This window comes from Callorhinus ursinus, unplaced genomic scaffold, assembly GCF_003265705.2.
Source record: "Callorhinus ursinus isolate GAN/ISIS: 27379988/994484 unplaced genomic scaffold, GSC_fseal_2.0 scaffold40, whole genome shotgun sequence".
Taxonomy (NCBI): domain Eukaryota; kingdom Metazoa; phylum Chordata; class Mammalia; order Carnivora; family Otariidae; genus Callorhinus; species Callorhinus ursinus.
Window position 1 is genome coordinate 11,109,236 of NW_027397102.1, and position 26,486 is coordinate 11,135,721.

At 34.5% G+C, this 26,486-nt stretch overlaps 1 protein-coding gene across 9 annotated transcripts; it reads left to right on the forward strand.

Moving 5' to 3' along the window:
* Positions 1-450: 450 nt before the first annotated feature.
* ZNF711 (zinc finger protein 711) lies at positions 451-26,251 on the forward strand. 9 transcript variants are annotated; one of them, XM_073880928.1, is made up of 11 exons: positions 451-630; positions 2,349-2,476; positions 3,391-3,652; positions 4,018-4,122; positions 10,856-11,407; positions 17,118-17,273; positions 18,179-18,316; positions 20,379-20,516; positions 21,371-21,418; positions 22,929-23,072; positions 23,557-26,251. In XM_073880928.1, the coding sequence occupies exons 4-11, from the start codon at positions 4,044-4,046 to the stop codon at positions 24,732-24,734; spliced, it is 2,433 nt and encodes an 810-aa protein (XP_073737029.1). In that variant the 5' UTR covers positions 451-630; positions 2,349-2,476; positions 3,391-3,652; positions 4,018-4,043; the 3' UTR covers positions 24,735-26,251. The 9 variants fall into 9 exon arrangements, with proteins under 9 accessions (XP_073737029.1, XP_073737028.1, XP_073737032.1 ...); XM_073880927.1 differs by having other exon boundaries at positions 3,391-3,647; XM_073880931.1 differs by lacking the exon at positions 20,379-20,516 and adding an exon at positions 21,208-21,282 and having other exon boundaries at positions 3,391-3,647.
* The last annotated feature ends 235 nt before the right edge of the window (positions 26,252-26,486 follow it).

The window sequence follows — 26,486 nt, forward strand, 5'->3', positions numbered from 1 at the left end:
GGTAGGGAGACATACCTCTTACCGCTCTGGACGGCCTAACTGGTCAAATCCTCGAGAGTAGGGCCGATTTTTTTTTTAATGTCTTCCAACACGTATTAAAGGTTCAGTGAATTGCCATTCAGTCATTGATTTTCCCCCCTCCCCCTCTTCCTCTCCCTTGGGAAACCTGGAAAACAAAATCTTCCCACGGAAACTCCTCAGGGGCGCCCCAAGATCCAAAGCGTCTTTACTTGGGCTCGCCCGCGCTGCGCCCTCCCCCGCCACCCACCACCCACCACCCACCACCCACCACCCACCACCCACCACCCACTGCAAGTCCGCGGCGTCTCCAAGCACAAACCCAGCGCGGGCTTCTTGATTTCCTGAGCGCGCGCGCGCGCTCTCCCGTTGGCCCCCTACCCTGCAGCAAGGGCAGCGTGACGTAATGCAACCTCAGCATGTCGGCAGCGATATAAAGAAGGACAAGGCGGCGCGCCTCCCAGACGCAGAGTAGCTTGTGATTGGCTCTGGCTGCGGAACCTCGGAAACCCGAATGTGAGGACCTTACAGATCCACAGCTGCCGACCCCCGCAGAAATCTGGAGCGCGGTCAGAATCCAACTGGCGGCGGCGGAGGCAGTAGTGGCAGCAGGTAAGGAGACTCCCGAAGAGAAAGTGGAGGGATTTGGGTCCGCTGCGCTGTGTCGCTAGTGTGAGAGGAGGAGAGGCTCACACCCAGCCTGTAGTGTAGGGCGAAGGGAACAATGGAAGTGGCGTCTAGTCCCTAAGCTTTGCCTCCCCCTCGGTCTGGCAGTTTTTCTTCTCAGCCGCAGCCGGTCACTGGAGGAATTGAGGGAAGTGGAGGTTTTTCCCCCTCAGGCAGCCTTTCCTTCCTCCAGGCCAGAACCACTAGGGGCAAGAGCCGTCGTTGTGACCGTCGGTGGTTTAGGGTGACGGGAAAATGGCGGAAAACAAAACGGTGAATTGAAGAATGCGGCGTCCCCCTGGCATTTTCTCTCGGCGACACCCCCCAATATTCCTTTCATTTGCGCCCCCCTCCCACTTCTCTGTCCCCCACCCCGCCTGCTGCTTCTGGTAGGCTTGGAATGCGTGAGGGATGGTGGCGTTTGCAAGGAGGTGGCGCCGAATCGAGCATTTTAGGGGGTAGGGAGCAGTCAGAGCCTGGGGGGCGGGTGTGTGCGGCAGTTGTCGCCTCCACTAAAACACCACCATTTTGGTTCCCAGCCGTCTCCCATGTAGCGGGGCAGAGAGCGGGAGGAGGATGAGGGGTTGGGCAGCACGGCGTGGGTAGCAGCGGTGGCGACCGCTGCACCAAGAGGAGGGAGGAGGGGAAAGGGTATTCTTGTCTCTTCGCTTTCTGCCTTTCCACAGAGAAGGTTCTCTTGTTAGGTTTAAGACCCAGTCATATGGGTAATATATAAGAGGGCACGTGTGTGCGTTCTGCTCGAAATGATCGAAACTTGGCATGGTCGTGGAAAAGGGAGACTTATGCGGGAAGCGGGTTGCGTCCAAAGCTGCAATACTGCTACTTGCCAGAGCTCCTTTGTCTCCTATTTCTGCAAATACTACTTTCGCATTCTCTTGCTCTGCTGCCTTAAGATTTCTCTTCTACCTCTCACCCTGTTTACATCATCAAGATCAAGAAGCTAGGTCCTGAATGAGCTGTTCGGAGGAGACGGACGAGAGTAAAATGTTTTTTGTTGTTTGTTTTGCGATTTCTGCTCCCCGTACATTGAAAGATGTTCACTTGCAGCGTACTTAGTGGCTACCTCCATTCAATAAGGATGTGAGATATACTCTTGAGAATACTGAGAAGCCCAGCTATCTATTGGCTATTGAATACTTAACACACTGCTGTTCTCATACCTCATTTATTATTGATCTATTTAAACTTCCTATATGGGAAAAGGTGCTCCAGTTTATTTACTGGGTATTCATACAGTGTGATACTTCCTATAGTAGTTGCACTATGTGTTAAGATTTTTACACCTAATTGAGTGCTAGTGCAGATTTTTCTCTATCGATTTGGCAAGGATAAAGCTTGCCCTTGGTTGGTTCTCTTTCACTTTACAAAATAAGGTGTTGCTAGTGATTTTTAAATGTGCTTTAGAGAACATTTGTTTTAATGAAGTGGTCGAATTCTAAGTGTAATAATGTTGCTTATATTGTAGTAGGTAGTTGTTTCTTTTGGAATCCCTTCGGATGCTTTTTAGATGAGCAGATTTGAGCATTTGAGCCCTTCTCAATCTCACCCTGCGCGTTAAAGTGTAAAGAAAATTCTTAAGTTGTGTAAGAGATTTGGTTTAAAATGTTTTAAAATGTTTAATTTTGAATGTATTTTTACAATAGGTAAAGAGAACGTTTTCCCAAAGAAAATAACATAGGTCAGAAGGAAAAATAACGAAAACAAATTGCTGCAGATTTTACTTTACAATATGTAAGAAAATCTACAATTTCTTCAAGACAGTCATATTAAGGTGATTAACAAACTAATGTTTTATCTTATTTAATAATTAAACAGAATTAAGTGTTTAAAACATTTCAAGGCATTTGTAATTGTTCTATTATGTGATAAAGAAAGCAATTATTCTAATTAAAGTTGAAATATTACACTGTTTTAAATGTTAAAAATAAGTCCTTATGGCATTTTGATTTATCTCTGTGAACATACGGGTAGTTTATCATGAACTCTCGTGGCCTCTGATGGCTTCATTTTGGAGACAGGAAACAATGTGGTATTTGAAAAAAAAAAGACAAAATACAGCCAAGAATTTCTAAAAATTTGTAATTTTGTTAATATATAAAGTAATTTTGTTGAATTGTTTGATACACAGAAATAACACCTACTGCTGTAAGGATTTTTATATACAGGATTCAAATGTTATACTCTCCTGCCTCCTGTGTACCTATAGAACTTTAAGACAAGGAAAAAAAATCTTAGTGATCTTACTTAAGGATACATTAAGTTGCTTTATATGGCAGCTTTCTAAAAGTTTAATAATATAACCTCATCTTTTGTGCAATATAGCCCAATTTATTAAACACTCCTAAATAAAAATGAGACGTTTTATAAAATCGACAGATTTTTTTGGTTGATATACTTAGAATTTTATGTTTGAAGGGGAAATACACATATGTAATTGTAAGAAATATGCGTAGTGACAGCATTCGACTTTAGGTTCCATCCATACTGTCTGATGATCTTAAATATAGGATACATCACTTGAAATGAAATAAAATCCTTGCTTTCAAAACTAGCTTGAAGCTAGAGTGACTTTATTAATCATTAAAGAAAAACAATCAGTTGTACAATTATAAGTAAACGATATTCTGAAAGGAACAATTTTGCTAAATGTTTGTATGTGATTGATCTTATCTCTACCATATTTAGGAAGCAGTCATGTTTCATGAGTCCTCAAAACTATGAGACAAGAGAATGTAGTAGAGTGAGGCCAGAAGTCCTTACTGGCTCAAAGAACTCCAGGGAAACTGGGATAGAACATTTTACATTATAAGTAGAACCCCGGGAGCCAGAGGTGAAACACAAGTTTATCTGCAGAGCTCCGCTGCAGGGCTGAGCTGGGTCTGGAAGAAATGGATGAGAGCCACTGGATGAAATTCACTAATACTAGACACCTGAGTCCTCTAGTAATGTATAAACATCCCAACTATTGTCTGTTGTCATCTTGTTCTCCTTTTTCTTCTTTTATAATCTACATTTTAACTGGAACGTCAGTGCTACAGTTTTGTTCTTTTGCTTGCTTCTATCACTTTCCCTGTGGCTTGTCACCCTTACTGTGTCTTATTCTCTGTTATCTTTTGATTTATTTCCTTTCACTTAGTCCTTCTTTACTTATGCTTGTCACATTACGTATCTAATCAAGGTTTTTATTTTCCTTTGTAATAAGATTTGCACACCTGGTTCTGAGGCATATTTTCCATTGCATTTTTTTTTCTCAGAACAACTGACTTTGGCCTAAATATATTTAAACTATTTTTAAAACCATTTCTTTTACAGAGATTTGTGAATGAACTTTGTTAAATATGGATTCAGGTGGTGGAAGTCTTGGATTGCACACATCAGACTGTAGAATGGCCCATACCATGATTATGCAGGATTTTGGTAAAGCATTTTCTTTGTTGTATTTTTTCTTTCTTTTTTAAAACCATAGCATCCTAAATATCAAAACTATATTGAAGAAGGGGAGAATTTATGAAAAGTTGTTTTTTTGCTAGGAAAATTCATTTGTAAGGCTCATTTTCTTAAAGTAGCTATGTACCAGTAGTCTACTTAAAATCATTCTTAAAATTTTGTGGGAAGGTTGAAGTAAGGAAACTTTGGAATATAGTGGTGATGTGGCATTGAAAATGAAAAAACTCAGCTTACATAAATAACCAAATCAGTTCTTGAATGTAGGAAATATTAAATTGACTTTCTAAAATTCATTTTAAATTGTATTGTTGATAAAACTGGAAAAAGAACTACTTCAGTCATTACAAAGAAGTTAGATTAATTATATTCTGATGCAATATCTTCAGAAAGTTGTTTCTAATAACATTGTATTTTTCTTTTTTACAAAAGAAAAGATTCCCTACTTTTATGGCCAGGTTTTTCAGTAGCCTCTTAACAGTAGTTATTTTGATGAAATGTTAAGACTCCTATCACAGTCAACAAAGAAACTGTATTTGGGCAGGGTCAGTCTGAATTATAGAAGAGATTGAGGTATCTAAAGTATAAAAGGCAGGGATAGGGTGGTAAGAATTGAAGAAAAGTGGAGTGAGAGTAGAAAAGACAAATAGTAAATTGGGATAAAAAGTAAACAGAAAACAAGGTATTAAGGAATTATCAAAGATGGTATTAGGGATGGGGGATTACAACTAGTAATACTTTTCTCAATTAAGAAAATGCTATCACTGTTTTCACATTAATGTGAATATGTTATTTTGTTCCTTGTAAAGCCTACAGTATTGAGAATCAGCACTGGCTTCTAGTCTTGGCAGTCCTATTAACTATCTGTGTAAACTTGGGGAAATTACTTAATTCACTTTTGTGAGGGGATTGGCCTAGATAACATTTAAGGTCCTCTCCAGTTCTATGATTCCCTGACACTTCTGTCTGATGAATAAAGATGTGGTGCATAGATCAAGGTTGAATGTGATGGAGATCAAGATGACTATGTAGTGAATTGATGAAATAGAAAGCAATCATTGATTCATTCTGCTAAATGAGTCAGAAGTCAATTGTTTTGATTATGGATGACTTAGAAGTGATTTTGGGTGAAAAAAGTACAGGAATAAATTCTAGAAGTAGGACAAAGAATTGAAGAGTAAAGATTTCACAAAGAATTCTGTGAATTCTTTGCCAGAAATAGTTTTTAAAATACTGGAACACTTGAACTTCGGTATAGTAAATAAGTTTTGGTTGAAATGTCACCTTTAATTTTTACCTTTTAAAAATATCTTAGAGGGTGCCTGGGTGGCTCAGTTGGTTAAGTGTTTGCCTTCGGCTCAGGTCATGATCCCGGGCTCATGGGATTGAGCCCTACATCAGGTTCCCTGCTTAGCAGGGAGCCTGCTTCTCCCTCTCCCTCTGCCGCTCCCCCTGCTTGTGCTCTCTCAAATAAATAATTACAATCTTTAAAAAAATAAAATAAAATAAAAATACCTTAGAAATGGAAGAAATACAGCATTTTCTCCATATGATACAAAATTTAACCTACCCTGTAGCATTTGGTGAAGTGCCGGATCCCCTTCAGTCCTGAAGAAGTTGCCTGTTAGCAAGTAAAGCCTGATTCCTTTCTAAGATTGAAAAAAATGTCCATTTAGTGCTGGTGAATATTTACTTGATCTTCCTCCTACCTTCCTTTTTATTGTTCCTCCTTAATGTCTTAAGGTTTAATCAATACCTTATTACATCTAATACTTCACTTCCTTTTAGTGCTAAGGAAGAAGAATATGCATATTGAAATATATTATGTACATTCTTTTTTCTTATTTTTTTATTGAGATAATAATTCATATACTGTACAATTCACCCATTTTAAAGAATATAATTCAGTGGTTTTAATATACTCACAGAGTTGTGCAAACATCACTGCTACCTAATTTTAGAACATTTCGTCATTGGAAAAATAAAACCTAATACTCATTAGCAGTCACCCCCAACCCTGCTCCAGACCTGGGCAACCACTAACATTTCTGTCTATGGATTTACCTATTCCAGATATTTCATATAAGTAAAACCATACCATATGTGGCCTTTTGTGTCTGGTTTTTTTCACTTAGCATAGTTTTCAAGTTTCATCAGTATTGTAGCCTCTATCAGTTTCTCTTTAAATTTCTGCCAACATCAAAACTTAGATATTTGCAATCCCATAAATTAATGATATTTGTGAAACAGTTTGGCATACACAGGTAGAGCTAGCCAAGTAAGTATACTATGCATCACAGGATCTCTAAATTCTAGAATGTTTTTGGTGGGCATAGGATGGCTACTATATTAAGAATTTGAAATATTAATTTAATTCAGAAACTCATTAGACCAGTTTCTTTTGAAGGATACTTGAGATTTGGAAACATTTTTTAAAGATTTTATTTATTTGAGAGAGAGTGAGAGAGCGAGCATGAGCGGGGGAGGGGCAGAGGGAGAGGGAGAAGCAGGCTCTCTGCTCAGCAGGGAGCCCATGCCAGGCTGGATCCAAGGACTCTGGGATCATGACCTGAGCCGAAGGCAGATGCTTAACCGACTGAGCCACCCAAGCGCCCCTGAGATTTAAAAATTTACAACATGATTTATGTAATAACTTTGCTTGTGTCTCTCAGTATAATGGTTGTCCTTGGAATCTGTGCCACTGAATTTAATAGTTAAGATTTTATTTATGCAAAAAGTTTATGTTGCTTTGTGACTTAAATAGCAGAACAGCCTTAGATAGTGGCCCAAGATAGAACCAACAAATACCAAATTGTATCCTATACCTCTGGTGAAATTCCAGGTATTTACATTTAAATGAAATAACTTTAGTAAAATGGGAAATGCTTAAAATGATGACTTATTTCGTACTGTTATTTGGTTATATAATTGCTTTCACACTTTTTAAATGATGATTTCTTACCATTTATAATTTGTTACCTAGTGAGATAAATTGTTAATGCCATTTAATGCTGTTTATTAAATGCTTTAAAATTTAATTGAGTGACTGATAGATCTTTTTACTTTTTTATTTTTTTTAATTTTTTATTGTTATGTTAATCACCATACATTACATCATTAGTTCTTGATGTAGTGTTCCATGATTCATTGTTTGTGCATAACACCCAGTGCTCCATGCAGAATGTGCCCTCTTTAATACCCATCACCAGGCTAACCCATCCCCCCACCCTCCTCCCCTCTAGAACCCTCAGTTTGTTTTTCAGAGTCCATCGTCTCTCATGGTTCGTCTCCCCCTCTGACTTACTCCCCTTCATTCTTCCCCTCCTGCTATCTTCTTCTTTTTCTTTTTTTCTTAACATATGTTGCATTATTTGTTTCAGAAGTACAGATCTGTGATTCAACAGTCTTGCACAATTCACAGCACTCACCATAGCACATACCCTCCCCAATGCCTATCACCCAGCCACCCCATCCCTCCCACCCCCCACCACTCCAGCAACACTCAGTTTGTTTCCTGAGAAGAGAGATTGAGAACGCATGTACAAGTAGGGGTGGGGAAAGGGAGGAGAGAGAGAATCTTAAGCAGGTTCCACGCCCAGTGTGGGGCCCAACGTGGGGCTCAGTCTCACAACTCTGAGATCATGACCTGAGCCAGAATCAAGAGTCGGACACTTAACTGACTGAGCCACCCAGGCGCCCCAGATTTTTTTACTCCTTCTCTCTCAAACTATTCCTTTAATAGTGACTCACTTGGTTAACCCTCTAAATTTCTTAAAAAAAATAGTCTCTATGGTAAGTAAATTCTATTCTCCTCTTTTCAACATGTAGAAATAAGCCAGTCTAGAGTTAATAAGTTCAGCCCTCAGCTTGAACCTTGGGCAAGCTTATCTAACTTCTTTAAACCATAGTTCCTTCATATTTTTTATAGTTCCTTCATATTTAAAAAGGAGATAACACATTATACAGCAGTTCTGAGGCTTAAATGAGATAATATATGTAAAAATATTAGTAGGCTGCTTGGTTCATAGTCATTGCTCAATAATTACAGCTAGTGTGTAGTTAAATAAGTAACTTTGTTTAGAAATTCAATGGGATCTAACAGATGAGCTGATAACAGGAAAAAGCAAAATTTAATAGGAGACATCTTGGATCTTGGTCTGAGTAATCTAATCTGCCAGCATGCTGTGGGGAACTTGTCAGTTCCTTGTCTAGGATCCTTGATATTATTATTTAGTTCAGTGTAAACAAGCATATTTGGATTTATTTTAGCTTAGATCTGATTTATTTTGACCTATAAGTTCCTACTAGAGTAGATGCTAGAATCCTCCCAGCCAGGTTATCTGAACCCAGGCCAGCACTAAGCGTTATTCTATCCTTCCATCATTCCTTAATGTCTATTCTCTGGAACCACACTAACCTCCAGAATTTTCCATATTTTAAGTTTGACTTGTGGAAGGATTTTATAACATATTAATTTTATTGTTTATATACATAGAATTCCAATACTGTGAATTTTATAGGTTTGACATTTAATTTTTCCTTGCTAAAAACCACATTTCAAATCTGGCTGAATGCTAAACTTGAACCTTCACCAACTACCCGTCTCCAAAATGGTCAGTGAAGAAACAAGTGAATAGGAAGTACTCGTTTTATACATACTCCCTTTGTCTACCAGATTTCCAAGATTGAGTCTATATCCTTTGGTGGTTTAGGCAAGAATTTGAGAATACTGAGAACAATACAGAGGGGTTGAAAGGAAGATATTCTGAAAGGTAGCTTTCCCTTCTCGCCTTATCTTTTGATGGGTAAGAGTATTAATAATGTCCACTGGTCTCCATCCTAACTTGTTAACTAACTTCCATAATGAATTGGTTAATAATAACCATTGGCAAATGGCACTCTTTCAGATATGACTTTATAGAAAGTGATCATTATGTGGAGAAGGCTTTGTATTAGATTATTTAGTGTAGATAATTTTGTTATAACCTGGTCCATAAACTCTATTAACTTGTTTCCTGTACACTTCGGTGAGGCAAAATTTAAGAGTTCCTCATGAAGGGATTTTACACTTTTACATTTATAAAGGGGGTAGGAGTTGGTGTTTACCATGCTACTCAAAAAAAAACATTGTTTAAAGTTTTGTTCCTGCAGATTTACTAGCTTAGAATTTTGTGCAATTTAGAGTCCCTGTATATGAATTTTATCAAACCAAATCTTTTTCTAGAATGAGTTGGGATTTTCCCCCAAAATCACATGTTAAAAGATGCCTTCCACTTTTGAATATAGTAATTCTTATAAGATAGAGGTGTTTAGGGACTTTTATGTTTATAATGCATATTTTATAATATATCCAGCTTGTCATATTTTACTAACTTAATTAAACATATTAGTACCCATTTATGTTTGTGTGTCCTTTTTATTTTAATTTTAATTTTTTGAAATACAAGACTTAAAGGAAGTAGAAAAAATAGTACATAGGGTCCCATGTAGCCTGTACTCCTCTTCTTCTAATGGTGACATCTTATATAACTGTAGTACAATATCAAAACTAGGAAGTTAACATTTGTGCGTTACTGTTAGCTAGACTAAAGACCTCCTTAAGTTGTCACCATTGTTTTTACATGTATTTGTATGAGTGTATATAGTTTTGTGCAGTTTTATCCTGTATATAGATTTTTGTAAACACCACAATAAAGATCTAGAACTATTCCATTACCAGATATATGCTATGCTAACATATTTACACACACCCCCACCCTTGGCAACTGCTAATCTGTTTTCTATCTCTATAATTTTGAAAATGTTATATTGATTTCATTTACCCATTATATGGTATCATAACCTTTAGTTATGGAGATTCTTAACTTAATTTTCTGGAGATTCATGCAGGTGTTGAATGTATCGATAGTCTGCCTTCTTTTTATTGCTGAGTAGTATTCCATGGTAAAGATGGGCCAGAGTTGGTTTTACCAACCATTCATCTGCTGGAAGTACATTTGGGTTATTTTCAATTTTTTGCTACTATGTGTAATAGCTACTATGACCTGTTATGAATTTTCATCTACAGTTTTTTGTGTAAACATATGTTTTAGTATCTCTGGGGAAAATGCCCTAGAGTGTTATTGCTGGGTTGTATGGTAAATACATGTTTAGTTTTGTAAGAAACTGCCATACATTTTCCAGAGTGACTGCTACTATTTTACATTTCTGCCAGCAATGTATGACAGATCGTTTCTTTGTATCCTCACCAACCTGTGGTGGTATTTTTTTTTTTTATTTTAGCTATTCTAATATAGTGATATCTCACTGTGGCTTTTATGTTTTACTTGAAAATAAAGTGCATTATTTTTAAGGTCTTAATTTAGATTTTACTAACATTGTTTTCACCCACCTCCACCCCAGTGCCTGGTTGGTGCTGTTTTGTTTGTTTGTTTGTTTTTCACTTTTATGTAAGCTCTATGCCCAACATGGGACTTGAACACACAACCCCAGGATCAAGAGTCATGTGCTCTACCTACTGAGCCAGCCAGGTGCCCCTGGTGATGGATTTTATTGCAGTTAATTTGTCAGTGGTTTTTAAAAAATGATAGTTTGGCCAGAACTATTTCATATTTTTAAAATGTTTTATGTTTTCTGATACATTAAATATAGCACTTTTAATTAATAAAATAACTTTACTTTTTTTGGATAATTGTTTGTATTATAGTGGCTGGAATGGCTGGTACTGCGCATATCGATGGAGACCATATTGTTGTTTCAGTTCCTGAGGCTGTATTAGTTTCTGATGTTGTCACAGATGATGGGATAACCCTTGATCATGGCCTTGCAGCTGAAGTTGTCCATGGGCCTGATATCATCACTGAGACTGATGTAGTAACAGAAGGTGTAATTGTTCCTGAAGCTGTACTTGAAGCTGATGTTGCTATTGAAGAAGATCTAGAGGAAGATGATAGTGATCATATCTTGACTTCTGAGCTAATTACAGAAACTGTTAGAGTACCTGAGCAGGTTTTTGTGGCTGATCTTGTTACTGGTCCTGATGGACACTTAGAACATGTGGTCCAAGATTGTGTTTCAGGAGTTGACTCTCCCACAATGGTATCAGAGGAGGTTCTTGTAACTAATTCAGATACAGAAACTGTGATTCAAGCAGCTGGTGGTGTTCCTGGTTCTTCAGTTACTATTAAAACCGAAGATGATGATGATGATGATGATGATGATGTCAAGAGCACTTCTGAAGACTACTTAATGATATCTTGTAAGTGAAACAAAAGACAAAATTACTTGGGAAATTGATTTATATATAACCTGGAAAGGTTTTCTGGGATGGGGTAATCTATCTATTCAATAAAAATCATGGGGATAATCTTTTTGAAAAATAATTTTTTTCAAAGCTGTGTTGTTGAGATGCTTTTGTGAACTTGCTCATATTTTTAATTTACTCAATGAAAATCATACCCAAAATTAAGCAAAATAATGTAATTAATATCTTAGAGCAAAAAGGAAGGTTCAATAAGAATATTAACGGATAAAATTTTTAATGGTAAATATATATATTTCAAAGTGGGAAGTTTATTTTATGCAGCCACTGCTTTCTTTTTATTATAGCAGGTACTGGAGTTGTCAGTTCAGTTTTCCTTAGGAATTTAAGCATAATATATTAAGAAATGTGTAATTAATTTATTAGATATTTGAAAAAGAAATCTTAAACTCAGATTGTGTTCTGCCATTCTCCCTGTGTTTATTTTCTGTTTGCCTAAATATGCATGTGTATATTCTAAGCAAAAAATACTGTGTTTATTTCAGATTGTTTTATGATGTCTATAAGACATTTTATCTGAAGGAGGAAGATAGAAATATCTTGTTCTCATTTTAAGTGGTGGGTTTGCCTGAACAGCAACAATAATAAAAATCTCACGATGAGTTATTGAAGGAGCTTGAGGAAGAAGTGGGTCTATTTTTTATAAAATTTGAAGGGATCATGCTGGAAGTAATAAAGATTAGATAAAAACTTCACTTTTTCATGGTGGATTTTCGTTCTTTTCTTTTTAAAATAAAAAAGGATTAATTGGGAAGTACATCAACAGGTAGAGTTATGTGTATGTGTGTATAAAGTGATTGTATGTTATATGTGTATCAGTGAATTTAAAACTAAAAACCAATTGGATTTATTTAATTTGTAAATATGATTCTGAAGTCTAGCATGTTAACTTTTTCCCTCTATAACCACTTTTGAAAGTGAATATTTACATTGTTTTTAAGGGAATGAGTTAAGCCACTAAAATACTGTCTGCAAATGTTATTACCTCTTTTTAAATTGATGTCCATTACTAAAGCAATTCCATATTTACATCTTAACCTGATGTTAAAAAAAAAACTATGGTTATGATCATATAAAATGGTGTGACAAAAGTTGGCAGCCTTTCTGTATCAAAATAATATTATGCCTTTAAAAAAGTACTTGTCAGATCAAACTCTTTGATATTAGAGTAGTTTAAAATTTAGACATTATATGTTTTGTGAATTGTCAAACCTTAACATATCTTCTATGATTTGATTCTGCAAAAGATTTTTTTAAGAGTTTCTAGAATATTTTAATTTACAGTATTTATCTTTATATGGCCATATATGTCAAATGCAAAGGACTTCTTACTTACTTACTTACTTACTCTAATAAGAGTAAACTGAAGATTAGAAAGAAAATTGTATTGCTCGAATAATGCTGGGACTACTGTGGAATCATTTTAGGGGGAATTTAGACTGGGAATTAATTAACTCCTTAATCATTAGTAAAGAAACAGCAACAACTTTTTAAAAAAAATCCATTTAAAACTTAAGCAGTTTTTTATTGTAGAAAATGGAATATACAAAAATTAAATACCTTTTTATGTCACCCATTTTCCCACCACCCAGATCCTTGACCATTTTTATAACGGTTATTATACTCAAATTGGAATCAGTTACTCTTTACCATTTTCACTTATTTTATTTTATTCTCTTTTGATTTAGTTTTTCCCTTTTTTCCTTCATAATCTTCATTTCATTTTCTTGGTTTCTCCTGGCCATTGAATCTTACAGGAGTTAAGAGAATAAATTGCCTTAAAGGCCTCAATGTTAATTTAAAAAGTCCTCTTTTCTGTTTCTTTTCCAAGATAGAAATTTTCAAAATATCTAAGAGATAAAGTTGAGGACCTAAAACAGACCTTTGTCTTGTTCCTGAGTCCCTAAATATTCCTATAAGGAAATCTTATCAATAGCTGAGTTTTAGAGGTAGGGAATTTGTCTTCTGTCATATTTGAGGTGCATTTGAGGTTTTTTCCCCTTTCAGGCCAAATGTCACAAATTCTTAGCAGATGGTTAGGTTTTCCCACTTGTGCTTAAGTAACTTGGATATTAATATAGAATAACTGTACCTTTCTAAAATTATCCTAGGTGTGCTCTTCTTTAAAAATACCCAACATCCATAAGACATTTATGGATGATGATTTCCTTTATAAAAGCTGCACTGGAAGAGGGAAGTTCCATTAAATAATGAACCAATATAATGCATTCAAATTGTTTTTTACCTATAAAATTAGTTTATTTTTCTTTTGGGAACATAATCTTGTATAAAACAAAGTGTCTTGGTAGGGTCATTATGGGAGATCTCATCAAACCTCACCATTTCAAGGGTCAAAAAAGAAAAGTTAACACCTTTGTATTTTTTTAATATAATGTCTTTATTGAGATATGATTCACATGCCATAAAATTCACCATTTAAGTCATGCAGTGGTTTTTAGTATGTTCATAGCATTGTATAACCATCATCACAATCAATTTTAATTTTTTCTTCACTCCAAAAAGAAACCCCATGCCCTTTAGCAGTCACCCCCCCATCCATTCCCCCTCCCCTGGCAACCACTAATCCAGTTTCTGTCTCTATAGATTTGTGTATTCTCAACATTTCATATAAATGGAATCATGTAATTTGTGGCCCTTTGTGTCTGGCTTCTTTCACTTAGCCTAATGCCTTCAAGGATCATCCATATTGTAGCATGTGTCATGTGTCAGTACTTCATTCCTTTTCATTACTAATATTTCATTATAAAGATATACATTTTATTTATCCATTCATCAGCTGATGGACATTTGTGTTGTTTCTACTTTTTGGCTATTATGAATAATGCTGCTGTGAAGATTCATGTACAAGATTTTGTGCAGACATGTTTTTAGATCTCTTGGGTATACATCTGGGAGTAGAACACTTTTGTAATCTAAATGTTACTAACTTGTTTCAGTGCTGTGAAATATAAATCCTTTACATATTGCTTGACCCCATCTCTGTGGTACATTAATATACTCTATATTGATAATAACATATCTACCATATAATTTTGGTAGATGTAACATAAAAGAGGTACAGTAAAAAGCCTACTCAGCTTTTAAAAGGAATATTGAATTTTTAATCAAATTGTGCTATTGAGCTATATAAAAGAATATTGAACATTAGCAAACTTGCCAAAAATGCATCTTACTGTTTTATGTTACATTTAGCACCAGTAGAATTCTGTGATGTGTATAATATTACCTGCTATTACTGTCTGGAATGTCATGTGGGTTAAGAAACAGCACTGTGGGACTTGGATATTGCAAGCCTTACAACAAGCAAAAAGGTTAAGTCTTAATTTGGGGTATTTTGAGTATTATTTGCATTAAGAAGATCTTTGAGGATCCATTTCTTAAAATCACTTGATTGCCTATTAAGTCTTTGTTAACTTTGTACTTTCTATTACAAAGAATATAGAATAAATCTTGGTTAAGTTAATGGTTTATCTTTTAAAACTGCAAACTAACATCCTTAATAACTTTATCATCTTTTATGAACTTAAAATACAGACCAAGTTTGGCTACTCAATATATTTCAGAATTGTTCATTCTGAGGAATCTAAGTAGAAAATAATGGATACATTAAACTATGGACCTTAAGGCATGGTATAAATGGAATCGGAATAGCAACAGTTATTTCAGTACTTAAAGTAAAAGCTATGGTACAAAACTATTGAGAAGTGACCAAAAAATGTGTATTTCATTTCATGAGCTTAAATTTCGTGAGTTAGAGTTTTAATTCAGTTTGTTGCAGAAGGAACTATGATCACTTTCAACCATTCAATTATAATAAAGCAGTATTTATCAAATGAGTGAATTTTCAGTATTTTATTAATTTACTGTGTTATTCCAACTTAAGAAATTAATATTTTGGACACTTTTTGAGGTTTTTGTATATCCTATGTCTTTATTTTCAGGAATGAGAAACCATTTTCTGAAAGCTTAACTTGCTTCTTTTAATTTTTTCTGTGATGTCATTGTTTTAATTTAATTTAACATATTTTAAAAGAAGCTACTAAATCAATATCAGATACTTCATCTTTTATTCTTTTATTTTAATCTGTCCCATTGTCCAAAAGAATTTTGCCAAAAAACATAGTAATAGAATTAGGGGCTATGATGGAATGGAAATATTTATTCTATTTATTTTGATCATTTAGGACCTTTAATAGACAGGCTATTTGAACTCTTAAATAGTATGGAATCATTTTTATTTTATCACAAAGTTAATGTAGCTTTGCATTGTAAAAAGAATTTCTGAAACTTACCGTCTTTCACTGTTTTGAAAGGCCAAAAGAATATTTTTGAGTTTGTATGTAGCAGATTTGAAACTGAGGTAAGGGAAATCTAGACTTTGACCCATTTAGATCTTCTTGAAATTCATTTTTTTAAGATTTTATTTATTGATTTGAGAGAGAGAATGAGATAGAGAGAGAGAGCATGAGAGGGGGGAGGATCCGAGGGAGAAGCAGACTCACTGCTGAGCAGGGAGCCCGATGCGGGACTCGATCCCGTGACTCCAGGATCTTGACCTGAGCTGAAGGCAGTTGCTTAACCAACTGAGCCACCCAGGCGCCCTTGAAATTCATTTTTTAAGAGTACTGAACTAATAACTTTTTTATGTCATTTTATTCTTTTTTAAGAGGTTCTGGAATTGTTTAGATATAGTCAGAGACTTTAGGATTTTATGTTTCATATATGATGCTATGATATACATAATAAGAAGGAGATTTTTGATTTAGATTACATTTCAGGTTTTATAGGTACAAACATTGAAATAAAAAATGGTAGGCATATAATATTTGGGGGAATATATTTAATATTTATGGTCAAAGAACAAAGTTTATTAATATATTTTTACTGCATAGTTTGTGCACAGTATTCATGTGAAAATAAATGTTATTCTTAAAGACTCTAGAGCAGAGAATCAAAATTTTAAGTATACTTAGAATGTAAGTAATCTCAAATATTGTTGCTTTACCTTTCTATATGATTTTGGAGTGTAGCATATGTTAGTAAATATAGACATACACGAAATTTCTGGTTTAAAGTTGTCATCCACTAGCTCAACAGAAATTAAAAGTATTAAGATTTTATTTTTATAATTTCTGAAAAGCCCTTTTTATAAAATAATTTAGCTGTTTTCTGTTTCCTATTTTTTAATTCTAAATTTCATATGCTAATTTGTTTTAGAAATACTGCTATTTCATTTGAGAATTATGTGAGCTCATTTTATGAGTACTATGTATGTTCTGATTTTTTCTGTTAATTTTGGTGTTAGGATTTAACTTAAAATGTTGAATGTAATGGAAGATGATTTAATCATTTCTCAAACTGTTTTAATTAAAGCCCCATGGTTATTAAGTATCTCATATATAAATTAAAATCTCTGAATAAGTTTTTATATAGTTATGATCATGTAATATATCTGATCTTGTATATTTTTTTCATGAATCATATCACTTTCAATAGTTGCATAATAAGTCATTAAGTGAATATAGCGAATAGGTGATTAACACATTCATGTTGCACTTATGCTTAACATCCACTAAATGTCAATAGTATTTTTTGACCAAAATAATTTCCTCTTTATATTTTACAGTGGATGATGTTGGGGAAAAATTAGAGCATATGGGGAACACACCATTAAAAATTGGCAGTGATGGTTCCCAGGAAGATGTTAAAGAAGACGCATTTGGTTCAGAAGTAATAAAAGTGTATATATTTAAAGCTGAGGCTGAAGATGATGTTGAAATAGGTACAAATCTTAATTTATTGCTAAAATAAGAATTAAAACTAATTCTTATATTTTCTGGAAACTTCTAAAATTGTCTTTAAAGTACAGATTTTTTATAGGTTTCTTTGGGGATGGAATATTTAAAAATATATATATGAATAAAAAGCAGGAATGCAGAATATGTCGTTCTTGGATTCTTTCAATATAAGTAGAATATTACAGTTGGAACTATAAAAACAAATGAGTGGAGAGGATTTGATTTAGAGTAGGAAGTTATATTGAGTAAGGTCAGGTTAGAGGCAGGCTGCTTGGATTTTAATCTTAGTTCTGCCATTTAGCTGAGTGGCTATTGGTGAGTTACTTAACCTCCTTCTGTCTCAGTGTCCTCATCCATGAAATGGCCATAATGACAATAACTACCTCGTAGGGCTATTGTTAGGATTAAATGGGCAAAATACATGTTAGAGACTTAATACAGTGCTTGGCATGTGTGTAATGTAAATGTTAACATTTGTTGCTATTTCTCAGTGGTTACTGAAAATTCAGAGTGTAATTTGTAAGAAAATTCTCTTGACACTTAGAAATTTATATTGGAATATTTTGGGGAATATTTTTCTAAAGGAAAATATTTCTTTAAAAAATTTTTTTTAAGATTTTATTTATTTATTTGAGAGAGAGACAGAGAGAGTAAGAGAGAGAGCACGAGTGGGGGGAGGGGCAGAGAGAGAAGCAGATTCCCCACTGAGCAGGGACCCTGCTGTGGGGCTTGATCCCAGGACTTTAGGATCATGACCTGAGCTGAAGGCAGACACTTAACCGACTGAGCCACCCAGGCACCCCAGGAAAATATTTCTTATATATCCTTATTAATTTAGGGAGTTATTCCATGATACTTCTCTATTTTGACATGTGATTTAATTTTTAAGGTGGAACAGAAATTGTCACAGAGAGTGAGTACACCAATGGACATTCTGTAGCTGGAGTGCTTGACCAGAGCCGAATGCAGCGGGAGAAGATGGTTTACATGGCAGTTAAAGATTCTTCTCAAGAAGAAGATGATATTAGTAAGATATCAGTACAAGGGCACTGTAGTGACTTGTCAGTAGCCATCCTGAATTCTTTTTTTAAAAAAATTAAGCAATCTGAGAGATATAAGCACTATATAGGAACAAAGTTCAATAAAATAAGTCTGACCTTTGCTGTAATTAATTTAAAAGAAAAGGGTCCTTTAGACCATTCATGCATACATGTATTGTTCAAATCAGCAAACATGAAATACTGTGTCTCAGATACTAGGGATATAGAGATAAACAATATATGGTTCCTGACTTCATTAGAGCCCACAAATATATATGGAATTATTGGACATCTATTTTGTGTGTTATTGTATATGTTGCATATATATTATTTAATACAACTCTTCTCCGAGGTAGGTGGTATTATCTTTGTCTTATGGAGGGAAAAAAAAATGCTCAGGGATATTAAATAATTCCCCAAGATCATTTCAATATTAAGTGAGGAATGTAGGATTTCAGCTCACATCTGTCTAACACTACTGCCAGTGTTCTTTCCACATGGCAGTGAACACTGTTGGCCTCTCTCTGGATTTAGCAGTGGAAGGGCTAACTGGTTGTTCTCTTTCTGTCACTGAAAGATTAGATAAGTAAGTATGCTTCCAAATAAGTTAAGCTGCCAGAATCTTCTATTATGCCTTTAATGGTCTCCAAATAGTTGCTGCTTAAGGTTTCTTGGGGCTGAGTACCATAGGGTGAAAATAACTCCTCAGATTTCCTTTCCTGCCATGCTGCCCATTTCCTTACAAAGACATGTTACTCTCTGCCTACTTTCTTCTCACCTCAGTGTAAGAATGCAACCCTTCCCTAAGGCTTCTTCTGTCTTCTTGACACGCTGAGATAAAAGCTTGTTTTGCCCTTGAAGGGCAAGAGCCTCCACTTCAGTGCATTACCTGGATGATACTCAGCTTTACCTATACTGTACTCTGATCTCCACTCCTCAGATTTCCTTCCCTAGAAGCCATGGGAAGCTGAATTCCAATTCCAAACATGAATAATACACCACAGTTGAAAATATAAAAACAAGTCTAGAGGATTTGATTGAAGAGGAAAATAATTTCTATTTGTCCTCTAAATTCTTTATTATTATTTTTTACTCATTGGTCAGTAAAGGGGCACAATAGAAGGTGGGAGACTGAAGCTTAGGTTAGCTGATGCCAGAATTCCTTGGGGATGTGGAAAACAGACCAGTGTCTCTCATCAGTTGAAAGAAGGTAAACTTGGGAGAAGAGGGACACTTTTTTCCTACATTTTTTTCACATTTCTTCCATAGTGACTAGAAGATCCCAGTATGTGAATCAAAGGAAAAGCATAAATTCAAGCCAAGTTTTTACTTAACAGCCTAAATCTAAACAGGTTATATCACATAAAATACACTAAATGACCCTCTAGGTTTAAATTTTTTATACCAATACTATGTTTTTAAAAAATGAGTCTCAAGGTGCTTTTTTTCTCAGTAGGGTCTCCGAAAATCCTGCCTCTTATAGGGTGTCCACATACTCGTGAGCACCAGCTTCCATATGTATTATGTGTATATATATATGTGTGTGTGTATATATATATATTACATATATACATGATCTTAATTTTTTTATTTAACATTTTTTTCAATTACTAGTATTTTTTACTACTTTCCTTTGTATGTACAGTACTACATTTAAGTTACAGTATGTGGGGTAGCAAGGACCACTTTCTAGTATTGATTCTATGGGAAATGCTTTCTGAGTTCCAAAGAACAATCAGGCAGAATTATGGACTGCAACCTTTTTTACAAATTTGTAATGCCCAATGGACTGTAAAATCAGTCAGTATATTTCAAGCGCACATGTTTTATATAATCTAAAAGTCATTTTCATAGGATAGGTTCTAAGAGGAGAATAAGAGTTTTGATAAATGATTGTCTCCTAGTGGCACTAGTCTCCAAAGTGCCTAATGTCATTTTTAAATTAACCAAATTGAAATCTTGACAATTGAAAGATTTAAATTGTTTGGAATTTTTACCCATTTATTAAATATTTGGGGTTATAAACAAGCAATTATTTCTAAAATTTAGGTTGCGCTGAAATAGCAGATGAAGTTTACATGGAAGTCATTGTAGGGGAAGAGGAAGGAACTTCTCTCCCTGAGACTCAGCTTGAGGACTCTGATGTTAATAAAACAATTGTCCCTGTTGTCTGGGCTGCGGCATATGGTAGGACACTGGCATTTTTTCACCTGATAAGTACATATCTATTTGATCAGCCTTTAGGTCATTAAATATGCTGTGCTAATGCCCCCATGAGTTGACTAATATTATAAGATGTTTTGCTGTGGACTGATTAATCTCTAGGTACTTACATGATTTTCCTACCATATATCTTATGTTATTCAAAATAAGCCTTGCTTAATGCATTGTTGTTTTTCAGTAGGATTTATTTAAAATCCTACCTGTATAAGTGAGTACCATAAAAAGTTTTATTTTTCTAAAATAGGAATATCCTTTGAAAATTGATCCTTCCCTTTTTTCAAAAACTTATTTCATGTATTAACAGCACAAATAAGATTTTGGGGGTTTGAAAAGAAACAGAAATCCAGATATGCTCTTCTACAAAGTATCTAATGGAAGGTAAATTTAGCAAGTTTTTTTTTTTTTCTATTTTACCTCATTCCTACTTAATTTACAAGATGGTCCAGGTGTACTATTTACTTTGAAAAATTTTGGTGTTCAAATGCATTATCTTATCTTGGTTTTTCCAAGGGTTTATTCATTCAACAGTCGTTTATTGAGCATCTTCAATTTTGAGTGTATTCTGCAGAAATATCTAATCAGTTTTTACTTAAAATGTAAGATTGTTCTGGATGTTAACAGTTCCAAGGATGCTAACAGTAGCCCTTATTTTCAGTGCGTGAAATTATATCTAATCTATGGGAGTGGAAGAACTCAACAAAAATTTTTAATCCAAGGAACAGTGGTCAAAGTAAGATTTTTGTAGATTAAGATGTGATCCACTAGTAATCATTATACTCAGCATATAAGTTTTTAATTAGTTTGTTTTTTTTTTTTAGGAGATGAAAGAAGAGTTTCCCGGAGGTATGAAGATTGTCAAGCATCAGGTGAGAGAGCATTATATGTGAGATGTAAGTTAAATAGCCAGTTTTGTATACTGCTTGGAAAATAAGCAGTTATTGGTTTGTGTGTACAGACACATATGTTAGATTCTGGCTTGCCTGTTCATATCTTATCTAGTTAGTTACATAGGAGTTTGCCTTTTTTGGGAATTGATTAATTTATATACAGACATAATGTGTGTAATTTTGTGAGTGCAGTTCATTTTAGATTTATCTCAAGATAAAAATGTTGGGCAACTTACAATCTGAATCATAAAAGGTTGCTATGGAGAAAATTATAAAATAGAAATTATTTTGACAAAAAAGTCAAAATTATCCATGATATCAACCACTTGTTAATATCTTCCTTGGGGCAGAACTGTTTTCTTAATTTCTGTGGCAACCAGTAGATGTATATAGCTTAAATAAAACCCATGTGTCAGCTTCATTTTTCTTTTTAGTTATAATACATACTCCATATAGTGTTATTCCATGGTTGATAGTTCTTTTTATTTTCTTAAGCAAAGAGACTTTTTCTCATGATAAAATGTCTGACTCTTCTGTTTCTACCTTTAGGAGATACTTGACTCTAAATTTAAATGTAGATGTCAGAGGAATTGATGAGAGGCAATACATCACAGCATATAAGCTAAATGGCTTTGCAGGTCTACATTTTTTTTAGATATTTATTTATTTATTTATTATTTATTTATTTATTTGAAAGAGAGATCAGGGGGAGGAACAGAGGGAGAGGGACAAGCAGACTGTGCAGAGTATGAAGCCTAACGCGGGGCTTGGCATGGGGTTCAGCAGGGGGAGCTCTATCTCACAACCCTGAGGTCCTGACCTGAGCTGAAGTCAAGAGTCAGATGCTTAAAGGACTGAGCCACCCAGTGCCCCACAGGTCTACATTTTTAAACTAAATTGCATGACAAAACAGATTTGTGAGAACTGAGATTTTATTAAGTACTTTATTCTGTTTACACTGATGCCACTGAAAGTGTGGTAAATTGCCCACCATGTCTATTTTAGTCTTTAAAATCAGTCTTAATACTTTTTATATTAATTAAATTATTCTAAAGCATATATACAAGAGATATATTGTTTGTTATATATTACACATTGTCACCATGACCATATTGGTTCACTGACACATGTATATTTCTTTGCTAAGTCTCTTTAACTTCATCAGCCTTCATTGGTGAGAAATTGATCTGATGCCAATATTTTGTTTGGGCCATAAAAGTCTCTCATGTTACATTCACTTTATTTATTGCTTTAGGATGAATAAACTGAGATATTTTAAAAATTAATTTCACATGATACCCTATTTAAAGTGTTTACAGTTATGTGTGTGTGTGTGTGTATATAAGGGTATAAAAGAGAGAATATGGCTATACTTAGTGAAATTTAGCACCACAATGGCAACTTAATACCATGTCATATCTAGTAATTCATCTAACCAAAACCAAAAAGTATAAATATGTAATTTAATAGTGTATCAATTTTTTTCCAGGAAATACCTTGGACTCAACATTAGAAAGCAGAAGTAGTACGGCAGCACAGTACCTTCAAATTTGTGATAGCATTAATACAAATAAAGTACTTAAACAAAAAGCCAAGAAGAGGAGAAGGGGAGAAACCAGGCAGTGGCAAACAGGTAAAATACTAATACGTTGTTCATGAATATTACCATGATTTGAAATGTGGAAGTCATTTTTTTTTTTGTAAGCAAAGGAAATAGTTAGTTGTTACAGTGCAGTCCCACTTCCATATACCTGTCTGTGTTTGATTTAAATAGTTGGATTTTTTAAAAGTATTTGGTACTTAATAAAACTATGCTTGTTTGCTCTTTACCCAAATGATGTTTTCAAAGAGAATTTTCAGGTTGGTTTCACAATAAATGGTGCCTGTTTCTAGTTTACAAAATGTATATAAAATCTTGGCAGGTGAGTAGTCTATAGTACAGAGATGCTTATTACTTTTTAGTGAGCTATTTTATCATAAGTTGCTTTTAATGTGCATTTTATCCTACAGGATTTTATTCTACTAGTATAGTTCTCACCAGCTAATTTTCGCACCTTTGTTGTAAAACCCTTTAAAACACCTGGCCAAATGTCACAATTTCCTTTTTTCTTACCTAGCTGTTATAATAGGCCCTGATGGACAGCCCCTGACAGTATACCCTTGCCATATTTGCACAAAAAAGTTTAAATCCAGGGGATTCTTGAAAAGACACATGAAGAATCATCCTGATCATTTGATGAGAAAAAAATACCAGTGTACAGATTGTGACTTTACAACTAACAAGAAAGTGAGTTTCCATAACCACTTGGAAAGCCATAAGCTTATAAACAAAGTTGACAAAACCCATGAATTTACAGAATACACACGAAGATACAGAGAGGCTAGTCCACTGAGTTCAAATAAACTTATATTAAGAGACAAGGAGCCGAAAATGCACAAGTGCAAATACTGTGACTATGAAACTGCAGAACAAGGACTGTTAAACAGACATTTACTGGCTGTTCACAGCAAGAATTTTCCTCATGTTTGTGTTGAGTGTGGGAAGGGCTTTCGACATCCTTCTGAACTCAAGAAACATATGAGAACCCATACTGGTGAGAAGCCATATCAGTGTCAGTATTGTATCTTCAGGTGTGCAGATCAGTCAAATCTGAAAACTCACATTAAGTCTAAGCATGGTAACAATTTACCATATAAATGTGAGCATTGTCCTCAAGCATTTGGTGATGAGAGGGAGCTTCAACGCCATCTGGATTTGTTTCAAGGACATAAGACACACCAGTGTCCTCATTGTGACCATAAGAGCACCAACTCAAGTGACCTTAAGCGGCACATCATATCTGTCCACACTAAGGATTTTCCTCACAAATGTGAGGTCTGTGAAAAAGGTTTCCATCGTCCTTCTGAGCTCAAAAAGCATAGTGATATCCATAAGGGTAGAAAGATTCATCAGTGTAGGCACTGTGACTTTAAAACATCAGATCCATTTATTCTTAGTGGTCATATCCTTTCAGTTCATACTAAGGATCAGTCACTGAAGTGTAAAAGGTGCAAGAGAGGGTTCAGACAACAAAATGAGCTCAAAAAACATATGAAGACCCACACTGGAAGGAAGATTTACCAATGCGAGTATTGTGAATATAGCACTACAGATGCATCTGGCTTTAAACGACATGTGATATCAATACATACAAAAGACTACCCACACAGGTGTGAATTTTGCAAGAAGGGATTCCGAAGACCATCAGAAAAAAATCAGCATATTATGAGGCACCACAAGGAGGCTCTTATGTAATAAGATCAACATAAAGTAAGAAGCTATTTTGAAAATATGATATGCTACATGGGAGGAAAATTTCATGAACTGTTTCATCTAGTTCCAAAGCTTGATAGTAAATCATAACTTTACATTCTTTGTATTAGAGATCTTGAAATATTTGAATTGACAAGGGATCTCATAGCCCTTTGAAAGTTACTTAAAGAATTTAAGAAGCACCATAGAATGGTTGCAGAAAAACTCTTAAGTGTCTATTTAATAGTATTATATGTATAATTAAACTACAGAAGTGTAAAGCAAAGACAATGACTTTATTTGGCCGATCATACTGGAGATAAAGGTTTCTGAAAAGCTCATATTTAATTGAATTTAGCAATGCTTTGCTGTGGCAAGCAAGTCTCACTTTTATGTGATTTTCGAAATGAGGTGGGGCAATAAAAGGCAGTCATCCATCAGTCACTAAGTCATTGAGCCTTTTTTATGGTACCTGAAAATTGGAATTCCAGAAATGGGAAAAGTTTTGTGTATTCGTTAAAATAAATTTCACTGGGAAACAGCTTATATTAATTCAACATTATCAAAAAGACTTTCAGAGCTGCTAAGATTTTATCACAGGATAGGATGTTTAAAATACAGCATTCTTTGCTGAAGTCTAAAGTGAAGTCTAAGATTAAAGTTCCCTTTTTTCTGATGTTCAAGATGATTTTTCAGTATGGCATATATGACAAAAGTATATTTGAGTCAAATGTGGCTTTCTAAAACAGATGCAGCCATAGTGTTGCAAATAAAGTTAGCACTATATTTCTTAATGATCTAAAGATTAAATTGAGAGAACACAGTTTTCTTAAAAACAAAGTTTAGAAGTTTCTTTTTAGGGCAGTCTCAGCAAGTAGGATTATTTTAATCTTACTTGCTGTAATGTTTAAAGGTGCAATTTTATGCCATTATTGAAAATTTTGATTTTTAAAATCTATATACCATATTATTAACATGCATTTTCAACGTGAGGCAGCATATATGCAGTATTTAACAAAACACTGTGTTGCCAAGAGTTTGGAGGTGGATATTCAGTTTACAGTGTATAAATTTAAAATATGCATCCTTTTAACAACGCTTTGTGTTAGCATGCTGCAAATCAAAATGGCGCTTAATATAAAAAGCTGGTTTAGGGAAATTTAATGAAAATCCTGTTCATAAATGTAATGCATATGATGTGTACTTTTAAGTTATAGTTGCTTCATGTTTACACTCAGCTGTTCAACATAATTAAAATGTAATTTTACTTTATTCTATACTGTGGCTTTGTGTTTGAAATAATGTTCACCTTTCTGTTTTTGCACCAGATAAGAATCTGTTCCTTGAGAATAAATTTTTTATCTTTCTTAACTTCAGAATATTAAATTTGGAAAATTTAAAATAGTGTGTTATGTGGCTGTAAATGATGTATACGCTGTAAAATAAGATTGTCATTGTTATGTGGGATTATTATTTCTAAATGTTACTCATTGAAATGAGCATACAATAAAAAGCATTTATTGCACTTCAAGGTTTTATGAATTTATTTTAAGTTTGTTGTAATGTTCACTCTTTGTTAAAAGACTTTTTACTTAAAATTGCTCTTAGGTAATTTGGTCCACAATTTAATGTCTTGTAGATTTTCTGCATTAATAACATGAGCTAGGAACTTAAAACAATTATGATGACTATGGAATGATTATTCCTCAAAAATGTATATTTTTGATAAAACGATGATGAAATACTATAAAGGTG